This window comes from Peromyscus californicus, unplaced genomic scaffold (genome assembly GCF_007827085.1).
Source record: "Peromyscus californicus insignis strain IS unplaced genomic scaffold, ASM782708v3 Scaffold_5__1_contigs__length_169319896, whole genome shotgun sequence".
NCBI classification, from domain to species: Eukaryota; Metazoa; Chordata; class Mammalia; order Rodentia; family Cricetidae; genus Peromyscus; species Peromyscus californicus.
The window spans coordinates 87,406,765-87,418,714 of NW_026294573.1; the positions used below are offsets into that span (position 1 = coordinate 87,406,765).

General features: G+C 47.8%; 1 protein-coding gene across 1 annotated transcript; it reads left to right on the top strand.

Moving 5' to 3' along the window:
- Positions 1–7,890: 7,890 nt before the first annotated feature.
- Positions 7,891–8,582, top strand: Rnf183 (ring finger protein 183). The gene has a single exon (XM_052715844.1). The coding sequence runs from the start codon at positions 7,891–7,893 to the stop codon at positions 8,461–8,463; it is 573 nt and encodes a 190-aa protein (XP_052571804.1). The 3' UTR covers positions 8,464–8,582.
- The last annotated feature ends 3,368 nt before the right edge of the window (positions 8,583–11,950 follow it).

The following is an 11,950-nucleotide window of genomic DNA, read 5'->3' on the forward strand; positions in this document are numbered from 1 at the left end:
TCTGTGAATTAGCTCATTTAATCTGCACACCGAGTAGGGGTGTGTGTGTGTGTGTGTGTGTGTGTGTGTGTGTGTGTGTGCACACGCATGTTGCATGTAGTGAGCAGCCAGAGGAGGGTGTCAGATGTTTCTGCTTTATTCCTTGGAGGCAGAGTTTCGTCAAACTGGAAGCTTGCTGTTTGGGTCGGCTGGCCAGCAGACTCCCAGGACCCGCCAGTCTCCACCTTTCGCCCTTTCCAATGCTGGGGTTACAGGCACACCCACATTTTTACACAAGTGTTTGGGATTTGAACTCAGGTTCTTGCACTAGCAACGCAAGTCCAGTCCTCTTAGCCCAACCCTAGTAGGTGGATTTTTTCCCCCCTCCAGTTTCCGATGAGAAAACCCAAGGCTAGGAGGAGTGAAGTCCTGTCTTCATTGCTAGTCTGCATTCAGAAGCCACTGATTCTGGATTCCTAGTGGGTCTGATGTCTGGCTTGTTGAAGAATTAATTCAGGCACTTCCTGCTCATGTTTGCTGAAATGTCATTTAACCGTTTGTTGTTTGTTTGTTTGTTTTGTTTTCCTGCTGGGTTATCTGTATTTTGAAGGAGTTCTCGGTGTGCCTTCATTGCAGGGCCTCAGAGTAGCCATGTAGCTGGCTTGAGGGATCCCCTGGCTTCCCTGAAGCCAGGCTGAGTGCGAGTCAAGACAGGTCAGCCCAGAGTAAGAGGAAGGCTAGAGCCCCTCCCGTTTCAGCAACTTGCAAGGATGAGTGGACTTCCTCCTACCAGCTCGGAGAAAGCAAGGGTGACTCACAGAAGTAAACGTCCAGGTCTCTTGTATGTGCTGAGGTCCAAAGTCACCAGACAAGAGAACCAGCCAGAGTGGATCAAGAGCTGGGAGACCCATGCAAATGAGACTGGCCCCCAGCGACCTGGAAGTCAGGGCGGAAGTGAGAAACCAAAGCACCCGCCAGGAGACTGTGCTGAGAGAGGAGGAGGAGGCTGGCTGAAGCTGGCGAGGGGTAGGAGAGGATCTACCAGGTAAGGGGCGGGAGGGGGTCTACCAGGTAAGGAGCGGGAGGGGGTCTACCAGGTAAGGAGTGGGAGGGGGTCTACCAGGTAAGGGGCGGGAGGGGGTAGTGCAGGTGGTGTTACTTAGTGTGAACTCTGATCTGGAAGGCAGGCTCCCGGGTCAGTTTTCAAGCTCTGCAGCCCTGGCCAAGTCATTTTACATCCCGAGCCCCAGTTTTCCCATCTATCAGATGGGCATTAAGAAAATCAGGCTAGCTTCTGGGCTGACCACCCACTGTGGCATGCTCAGGTAGATCCCATCCTCACAGCAGCCTGCAAGGAGGGGTCATAAGCTTCTTCAATGGAGGAAAGTGGAGTTCAGAGAAGTGGAGTCATAGATTGAGTTCAGCAAGAGTCTTGTTTCACATCGTGAAGACTTTTTACTCCCCAGTCTGTCTTGTTTCTAGGCTGGGTTTAGAGAATCAAAGGGCCTCATAAAAACAGAAACAGTTGTAAAAGGCAATTACACTTTCTCGAGTGTTACCACACTCAGCTCCTAGCAAGGACCAGCCCCCTTGGAAAGCCAGCAAGTGCCTCCAGAATGCCGGTTTTCTATGCCTGCTGTCAGGATGTTGACTACATGGAGCAGATGCTACAAACAAGTTACTGTTAGTAATGACTGCTGGGTGCTGTGTAGAATTTACCGTTGCTGACCTGTCCAGGTGGGAACCTGCAGCCCGTAAGTCCCTGAGTGTCTCCTAGAGACACTGAACTCTGTACAGTGGGTGTCTGAGAGTAAGTAAAGAGTGGGAGGAGGTCTACCAGGTAAGGGGTGGGAGGGGGCACCTCTGATAAGGACCCAAGCAACAGTTGCATCTCTTTACTGATCATGCATTTAGAGCTGTGGCCATGGGACTTCAGAGAATGTAGGTCATCTGATCTAGGCTGACACGGGAGATCTTCAGGGATAGGAAGACAAGCTTACCAGAATAAAGTTAATGTTTTCTTTCTTTCTTTTTTTTTAATGATTTATTTATTTTTATTTTATGTGCATTGGTGTTTTGCCTGCGTGTACGTCTGTGTGAGGGTGCTGAAATCCTCTGGAGTTGGAGTTACAGAAAGATGTGAGCAGGCCTGTGGGTGCTGGGGACTGAGGCTACATCTTCTGGAAGAGTAGCCAGTGCTCTTAACTGCTGAGCCATCTCTCCAGCCCCAAAGTTAACATTTTCAAGTAATAGAATTAAAAACAAAAGCTCTAGCAATAAGCCAGATTGACGGTTTTGCCCACATTGATAACCACTATTGATAATGAGTTGTTTCCAGGAGTGGCGGTGCACGCCATTAAGCCTAGAACTTGGGAAGCAGAGACTAGAGGATCACTGTGAGTTTGAGGCCAGCCTGGTCTACACAGAGAGTTCCAGGCTAGCCAGAGCTACAAAGTGAGACCCTGCCATAAACAAACAAACAAACAACAAAAAATACTTGGTAGTTATCTTTCGGTAGATATTTTTCCATAGTGCACACATTTTTCAAAGTAGATTCTGTTGTAATTGTCTTATCACTGATTCTTTAATACTTCATAACGTTATATCAAAGACAAACTCCATAATAAGAATTGTTTCATCACATCATTTTAAAGGCTGCAGAATGTCTCCCTCTTAAATCCATCTTCAGTAATAATGCAAATCACCTTTCAAACAGAACTGGCTACCTGCACATGTATGTAGTGCAGAGGAGGCCAGTGAAACTGGATCCTCTGGAGCTGCAGTTACAGGCAGTTGTGAGCCACTCAATGTGGGTTCTGGGAACTGAATTTAGTCCTCTACAAGAGCATTAGTTGTCTCTCAGTCTGTGTCCATCCTCTTTACCTGGGCTCTATCTAAAAGCTTCATTTACAAATGGGATACAGTTTGTGATGCTTGCCTAGCATGAGCAATGCCCTTGGTTCAATCCTCAGTACTTTAAGAAAACAAACTAAATGCTTCATGACTTTTAGCTTTCTTTTTCACAAAGGGAAATTGAGTCAAGAGAAGTTAAGCAACTCACTTGGAATTATAGTCCTAACAAGTGGTGGTCATGAGCCCCAACAACTTGGTTCCACAATCTATAACCTTGCTCCCAAGATGCCTCCTGGCTTCCTGGAAATGATTTTGATTCTGTCTCTGAAGGTATATTTCATGCAACTCCCACCATTTCCTTATTTGGTTTTTTTTTTTGTTTGTTTGTTTTTGTTTTTTTTTTTTTTTGGTTTTTCGAGACAGGGTTTCTCTGTGTAGCTTTTGCGCCTTTCCTGGGACTCACTTGGTAGCTCAGGCTGGCCTGGAACTCACAGAGATCCGCCTGGCTCTGCCTTTGTTTTTTTTTAATTAAAAGTTTATAGTTAAGCCGGGCGGTGTTGGCGCACGCCTTTAATCCCAGCACTTGGGAGGCAGAGCCAGGCGGATCTCTGTGAGTTTGAGGCCAGCCTGGTCTACAAAGTGAGTCCCAGGAAAGGCGCAAAAGCTACACAGAGAAACCCTGTCTCGAAAAAACAAAAAAAAAAAAAAAATAAAAGTTTATAGTTAGTATACAAAACAATAGGCTTCATAATGTCATGTTCATACATGTACATCATTGTACCTTGCTGAGATCCATCACCTCACTGTCCTCTCTACTCCTCCTCATCTCTCTTGCTGGTCCCCTTCTCCTCAAATAGTATTCCTTTGTTTTTATGTCCCATGTATACACCCACATATGTATATGTGTCCATCCCACAATTGAGAAGAAGCATGTGATATTTCCTTCTTCCCCTCCAGTTACCCTCTCTAGTTACCCCTATATCCTCCATCCATCCATATATATATGAACAGATACATTTAAATCTAGATTCTGCATATGAGAGAAAATACACATTTTTCATTCTGATTCTGGTTTATTTTGCTTAACACGGTAACCTCCAGTTCCATCCACTTTCCCGCTAATGGTGTAATTTCATCCTTTATGGCAGAATAAAACTCCATTGTGTATACCTAACACTTATTCTAAAAATCCACTATCTACTGATGGGCATCTAGGCTGGTTCCATGTCTTGGTTATTGTTCATAGTGCAGCAATTGACAGATGTCTCTGTAGATACGTATCTGTTCTGCTGACCTAGACTCGCCCAGGTTCACACACAGGAGGAACATGGCTGGGTCACAGAGTAGCTCCAGTTGTTCAAGGAGCCCCATACCAATTTCCATAGTGCCTTCCCCAGTTTGCACCCAACCAGCAGTGTACAAAGTTCCCTCCTCCTCCAAGTCCTTATCGACACTTATTTCCCTTTTTATTTACTTTTTTACATTCACTTCTTTTGGAGGAGCATGTGCACGTGTGGAGGTTGGAGGACAGCTTACGGAAGTTGGTTCTTCCCTTCTACTGTGTGGTCCAGGGGCTAGAACTCAGGTCATGGGGCTTGGCGGCAAGTTCCCCACTGAGCACCTAGATGGAGACCTGGCTGCCACTTCTTGTTCTTCGTTTTCTCGATAGCCATTCAGACCAGGTGAGGTGCAATCTCAATGTTAATTGACACTTTCTGATGACTAAGGATGCTGAACAGTTTTCAGATAGTTATTGTGTGCTGTACTCTTCCAGCTGTACCCTCACCTGACCTACAGCAGACATCACCGTCACACACTTGAACTAACCGCTGTAGCCATAACTGATCTTTCATCTCCACTCTTGGCCCTTCCAGTCTCTTCTCTGTACTAAGCTGGAATGCCATTTTTTTTTTTTTTTTTTTTTTTTTTTGGTTTTTCGAGACAGGGTTCTCTGTGTAGCTTTGCGCCTTTCCTGGGACTCACTTGGTAGCCCAGGCTAGCCTCGAACTCACAGAGATCCGCCTGGCTCTGCCTCCCGAGTGCTGGGATTAAAGGCATGTGCCACCACCGCCAGGCTGGAATGCCATTTTTAAAATGGAAATGGCTCAGCAGTTAGGAGCACTTGCTGCTTTTCCAGAGGATCCAGATTCAATTCCCAGCACCTGCACGATAGTTCATAAATGTTTGTAACCCCAGTCCCTGGGGAATCCGACACCCTCTGCTGGCCTCCATGGGCACCAGGCATACATTTGGTGTACAGATATATACTCAATACCAAAACATTTTATATTAAAAATAAAATGGATTTAGGAATCCCATGGTGGCTCACATCTGTAATCTCAGCACTTGGGATTCAGGAGGCAAGAGAACCGTGAGTTCAAGGCCAGTCTGGACAAATAGCAAGTTCAGGGCAGTCTCAGCTCTAGCATAAGACCCCATCTCAAACAAACAAAAACCTCCAAACAAATAAAAACGAAAACAAGTCAAGGATTAGGTATACTTCATCAACAAAACTCAGATGAGGTTTGGAATTTACAGACCCTGTTTCTGCCTTCACTCTGAGCACTTTGAACTCTCTTGCTTACCCAGCCCCTCAGCCATCTTGGCCTTTTACTTCCTCACATTGGCAGAATTCACCACTGGGTTTTGAGATGTGCTGTTTCCTGGGCCTAGAACGCTCTTCCTCCACTCTGCCTGGCTGGATTATTTTCAACCTTGACTTAGCAGTCACATCACCTCTTTGGAGAACACTTTTATTCCAAGCCCATTTTCTTTTTTATTCTTTGTAGCATTTGTTAAAATCACGTATTTCACTAGGTATGGTAGCACAAGCCTTTAATCGCAGCATTCAGGAAGTAGAGGCATGTGGATCTCTGTGAGTTTCAGGCCAGCCTGATCTAAATAATGAGGTCTAGGACATCCAGGGCTGCAAATATAAAATGTTTCTCATTACTCATGAGACATCAGTTTTGCCTAAGCAGCCTATGAACATCATGAGATCAAAGATGAGGCCGATTTTGTTCACCTTTATCTGTCAGTACCTAGTAGAGCACCTGGCATGTGGTAGGCATTCCGTGGTCGGGAAGGAATGGATGGCTCACGGCTTGGCATCAGCACACGTCCTTGTGGCTCTGCCAGCTTTGGTTATGGCTGTGCCAACCACCTCTCCGGAATGTCTTCATCTCCTTAGTCCATGTCTGAGCTGTGACTGAGGTCCAGACAAAACCAGGAAGTAAAAGTGGACACAGGGTTTGCTTCAGGTATCAAATTGCTCAGGATATAGAACATTTTATCAACTCTCCAAGGAAGTCACACTTCCCCGAAGTCTTCCTTTGCACGATTCCTGGGTTCCTACCCAGAGAATCTTAACTGACACAAGGAATCTCAGAGGAAACAGGAGTCCTTCCTATTTAGCTCTTTCCACACACCCCACAGGTGGACGAAATGGATGCAGCGCCTGTCTTTGTGACTGCAGCACATGGACTGGGAATCCAGACATGTGTCCCAGCGTCACAGGAACTAGCCAGAATCACTTCCTGTTTCCATGTGTAAAGTGAATGGTTTCAATGGAGTAGTTTCCTTAAATACCTCCTCCACAGCAACTCAACTCTTCAAATCATTTAAATGGCCAATATAAGCAAGAGATAAAAGCCAAATGTTTCCGCTTGAAATGGGGAAGCAGGGCTCAAATGCTCCTCTCCAAGGTGGGTAGAACGGCCAGCTCTGGGGTTGGAACTGTCCCTGTCCCGAAGGCTTGCCTGCCTTGGATGTAGCTACCAAGATGAGTGGTGAAAAGGAGGAGAGGGAAGGAGAAGGCTTTGGGGATTTGATAGATCTTAGAGGTTTGTGTAGCAAGTGAAGCGCACGGCAGGCAACTCCTTTGTGCAAGGAGGAGGTTCCAGCATTTTAGAAAGAAATGAGGGCCCAAGAGAGAGGAAACCCAGAAGACTTGCCCTCATGGTGATCCTGAAAAAGGAAACTGTCACCCTTACCTTTCCAGTCCAGGGATTTCAGGTATGAAAAGAGCCACCCTCCGACCTGTATCTGCTCTAGATTCAATTGGTTGCCGCGTCCTCTGTGTGTGTGTGTGTGTGTGTGTGTGTGTGTGTGTGTGTGTGTGTGTGTGTGTGTGTGTGTGTCTCATCTGGGTCTCCCAGGCACCACCCTGGCAGGTCTCTGGCCTTGACTCCAGGCAGGTGCGCCAAGGCTGCAGTCAGGGCCACCTGGCAGCTCCAGGTGCTGTGAGCATGCTGTCATGGAAACAGCCCTGGGGTTGGTGACAATGCGGCAGTTTCCCAAAGCTAGGAGGATTCAGGAGAGGGAAAGACGGGAAACTCATGCCCTTCAGAGTGGTCTCTCTGATCCCCCTCTACAGTCCACAGAAGCCCAGGTGGGTGCTGGGAGAAAGCGGGAAGAAGGAGCCATGGGAGGTGAGAACTGGGAAGAAACACAGAGCTGATCTAGTGGCCTGAGTAAGGGAGTCTTCTCAAGAGTTGTTCACCAGGACCAGGACCAGTCAGTCAGCTGTGAAGAGCTGGCCTCTGGCCCAAAGGAAGGAGCAGAAAGGGGGCTGGCATTTGTCCCCAGCGGAGGGACAGACCAGGGAATTCACAGAGCCCATCTCTGCTCTAGTTAGGGATTTGAGGTTGCAGGAACGGAAACTCACAGAAAGTGTAATGCTCTCTTGCTGCATAGAGCCAAGGCAGCCTGGAGTAAATGCAGGGAGCGAAGGCTGACTTTTTAGCCATCTCCAAAGCCCCAGTGTGGTCCCCTCCACTACCAGCTCCTTCTACGGGTAGGATGACTCATAGGGTGGCTCAGGCCTTCCCCCTCGGTGATGGACAGCTTCAGACTTAAGTCAGTGATCAGGACTGGGTGTTCGTGGACAATGTACTTTTAGACATGCATTCTTCCACCTGTGAAATGTGGGTAGACAGCTTTTAGCCTCTCAGAGCTGAGGGCTGCAGACCAAGCCCAGGGACAGAGCCCCATGGGTGTGCTTTACTCTCTCTCTCTACCAGGACATCCCCTGTGGTGTTCCCTGCATGTGATCTGAGGATGGCCGAGCCACAGGGCCAGGAACTCACAGCTGAGTGTCCCGTCTGTTGGAACCCCTTCAACAACACATTCCACACCCCCAAAGTGCTAGACTGCTGTCACTCCTTCTGCGTGGAATGCCTGGCCCACCTCAGCCTGGTAGCCCCAGCCAGGCGCCGCCTGCTCTGCCCACTCTGCCGTCAGCCCACCGTACTGGCTTCAGGGCAGCCGGTCACTGACTTACCCACAGACACTGCCATGCTGACCCTGCTCCGCCTAGAACCCCACCACGTCATCCTCGAGGGTCACCAGCTCTGTCTCAAGGACCAACCCAAGAGCCGTTACTTACTGCGTCAGCCTCGGGTCTATACCCTGGACCTTGGCCCGGAGCCTGGGAGCCAGACCGGACCCCCTCAGAACACAGCCCCTGACGCCAGGCCTGTGCCCATCCCCAGCCACTACTCTCTCAGAGAGTGTATCCGCAACCCTCACTTCCGGATCTTTGCCTACCTGATGGCTGTCATCCTCAGCGTTACCCTGCTGCTCATCTTCTCCATCTTTTGGACTAAGCAGTTCTTTGGGGGCATGGGGTGAGCACTCTCTGTGCCAGCACAAGGAACCGAGCCTTTCTTTGTGGTGGCTGGAATGGGGACTACCGAGCCTCCTTTGATGTTGTCAGTCCATGTAGTATTGCTCATTTGACAGCCCAGGGATTGGTTAGGTCAGGCGTCTGCTTTGGAGAACAGGGCCCTGGAAGTGAACTGTGGGGTCCTGGAGCGTGGAGAAGCAGTTCTGTGGCTCCGTGGTCACACAGCAAGCTGTGCCAAGGGGCTGGGCAGCACTGTCCAGACCGACTAGCTCAGATAGCTTGCAGCACCTACCACTGGCGCTGTGTTGAGCTGTTCATGTGTTGCTGACAGTTCTGCAGTGTTTCAGTTTGTGGACCAATGTGCTTGTCTTCCCTTTCAGCCTTTCTGATTCTTGCCACCATTCCCAGTAAAATCAGCCTGCATTCTTTAATCCATTGGTTTCTTCCTTCCATAACCATTTACTGGGCAGAGACTGAGAGGGAAGAAGAGAGAGAATGATGGGGGGGGGGGGGGAGGCGGCCCTCAGTGGAAGGGAGGGTGTGCAGGATGATGTCTTCAGCACACAGGGTGAAGAAATGAATCTAAAGGTGAAGAAAGCTTTGGGGCAAAGGTCTGTTCCCCTGGTCAGTAACTGCAGGGCAGACGGAGCTGAGGCCAGCACGGTAACTCTGGCTGGAGGACCCCTGGGCAGAGGTAATGCTCCAGCCCCATCTCAGGCTTGGGTAGCCCAGGGCACAGGGGTGACCCAGGTTTTCTCTTCATATGACAGACCCCAGAATCAAGTATCTAAAGGAGTCAGGCTAGCTGCCACGGGACAGACTGCCACTGTGCCACGTGTAAGTTCTGCTTCTCTGGTTTGAACATGTCCTTCTGGCGCCAGACTTTGAAGCAATCCCAAAGTGTCTAACACACAATCAGGAAAAGACATTTTCCTTTTTGATTGACAGAGTAAGCTGTCAGAGGTCAGAACTTGAGTCAGTTTTATTTGCTCTAAATAGTATTTTCACAGAAGTATCATTTATTTATAAATTCCTTAGGGGTCAAAGATACTATAAAATAGTCAAGATATAAACTCTATTTTGGTTTAGTAATCCAGACAGTTTTAAGTGCTGACGTGGAGGAAAATTCTCCATTACGAAACTGGAAAGGTACCTAGATGTTCCTCCTGAGACCAGAGCATCAGTCTCCATTGATCGCACCAGGTAACTGCGCTGACGCCGACTCCGTCCCCACTGACTTCATTTCTCTGCACACTTTTGCTTCTTAACTTGGCAACTAACTCACCATATTTTGAGCTAACTGGGACGGGCAGAGAGGAGCTGGTAAGAACCCAAGAAGGAGCATCTTCCCTGCTCCAGAGCCCCTGGACCAAGAAAGCTTCATGCTGGAACTGAGGCTCAGGCCAGGGCTACCCAGCTACCAAGTGTTGGAGTCCTTTCTTTAAGAATACAACCTAGATTCTTAGGATGGTGGCTATACCAAAACTAGTTAGTAAGTTTGTTACACTGGACAGAAGTCTGTCTAGGATGCTGCTGGTTTCTATTTCACATGTTAGTTCTAACCCCAGGGCAGTGTGAGTCACTTTCATGTCACCCTGACAATACCTGACAGAAACAACCTGAGGGGAGCTTGATTCCGACTGGGTTTCAGAGGGTACAGAGCATGTGGAGGGAGCTTGATGCAGATGCTTGCTACATCACAGCATACCAGGAGGCAGAGAGCAGCTGGGAACAGAAGCTGGGCTGATAACTTTCAATGACCCCTCGCTGGTGACCCATCTGCACCAGCCAGGTCCTGTCCTGAGGGTTTAATGGCACACAGCAGTGCTGGGGGACATTTCTGAACCAAATCCTAACAGGCAGCCTCACCCACTCACAGCAACACACGGAACATCTTCTTTGGGTGTGCTAAGGTTAGGGACATAGACCTGCGGCTGTGCTGGTTCTACGGGACAGTAACACCTCCCTGGAAATACAAATCCGTTGAGCAGCAGCAACAGGCGCCAAGTCAAGATAGGAATGGGAAAAAGAACTCCATTTTTTCACCAAGTCAGAGTGATCTGTCAGTGGCCATCCTGGTCTTGTCTTGTGTCCAACATTCTCCATAAGGCTCTGTGAAATCACTTCACACAGTCTCAAATGGTTCCACCACTTACAAGCCAGGTAATCTAGCAGGTCACTTGAGTCTGTTTTGCCCATAAAAAGGGAATCCATCTCAGTAATCTTTTTTTTTTTTTTTTTTTTTTTTTTTTTTTGCGGGTGGGTGGGAGGGTGTTTTCAAGACAGAGTTTCTCTGTGTAGCACGGGCTGTCCTCTGTCCTGGAACTCGCTCTGTAGACCAGGCTGGCCTAAAACTCAAGAGATTTGCCTGCCTCAGCCTCTCGAGTGCTGGATTAAAGGCATGCGCCACCTCCACCCCGCTCCACCTCAGCAATCGTAAGAGAATGAGCTGTCCTAGCGTGCCTGATGCACCACTCAGGCAGGGTTGAGTGATAAACAGTGGTTCTGCCGCTCAGGCTCCACTAACCATTTCCTTACAAAGGTTTACACAGAACATTTCCAACTGAAATGCTCTCTTGGAACAACCAAAAATTGTTAAGTCCTAGTAAAGTTTAAACCAGAGAAAGCGAAACTTGGAGTGCTAGATCCTGATTGTAGGGCAGCACACCAGTCTCATCATTTTACACATACTACAAGAAAGTCAAGAAAAAGGTACTTTTCATGGCACACTATTATGGGAACAGAACAGGTTAAGGGTAGGAAGGGCCAAAAGAAGGGTAGACCTGAGAAGCTTACAGCTATAGAGGAAATGTTTAGTTATAACTGGAATCAGATTAAAATTTATGTTTAGCTGGGCGTGGTGGGCAGCCTCTTTAATCCCAACACTTGGGAGGCAGATGCAGGTGGATTACTAAATTTGAGGTCAGTCTGGTCTAAGACATCAAGTTCCAGGCCAGCCAGAGCTACATAGTAAGACCCTATCTTAAAATACAAAACAAAAAACCAAGAACAACATGTTTTGCTCTATACCACATATCTATAATCTGCAGAAGAGAAGAACAGAACGGGAAGCTGGTAGAGTATAGTTTTGAATACTGGAGGGGATGCCACCATAAGTCCATGGTAATTTTACTTTATACACAACCTTCTTTGAAATTACTCTTACGTGGATTTACTGTGCAATTCTGGAGTTGAGGATATATGCCCATAATGGGAAGGTGGAGATAATCACAAGACTGATGAAGAATTATGGAACCCAGACACAATTCACTGTAATATGCTCTCCTAGGCCAACAACTCTATTACAAAGGCTGTTAATACCACTCCTTCACCTGTAATTTACAGACCTTGAGATGCAGAGGCAGGAGCATTAAGAGTCTGAGGCCAATATGAGCGACAAAGCAAGACCCTGTCTCAAAAAAACCTATCTCCTGCCCCCTGAAAAACCCACTATAAACACCTGTGAACAGTGATAGAAACTGAACAATTCAC

Excerpts from the sequence above, each read along its gene's own strand:
- Rnf183 (XM_052715844.1), top strand. The coding sequence starts at position 7,891 with ATGGCCGAGCCACAGGGCCAGGAACTCACAGCTGAGTGTCCCGTCTGT.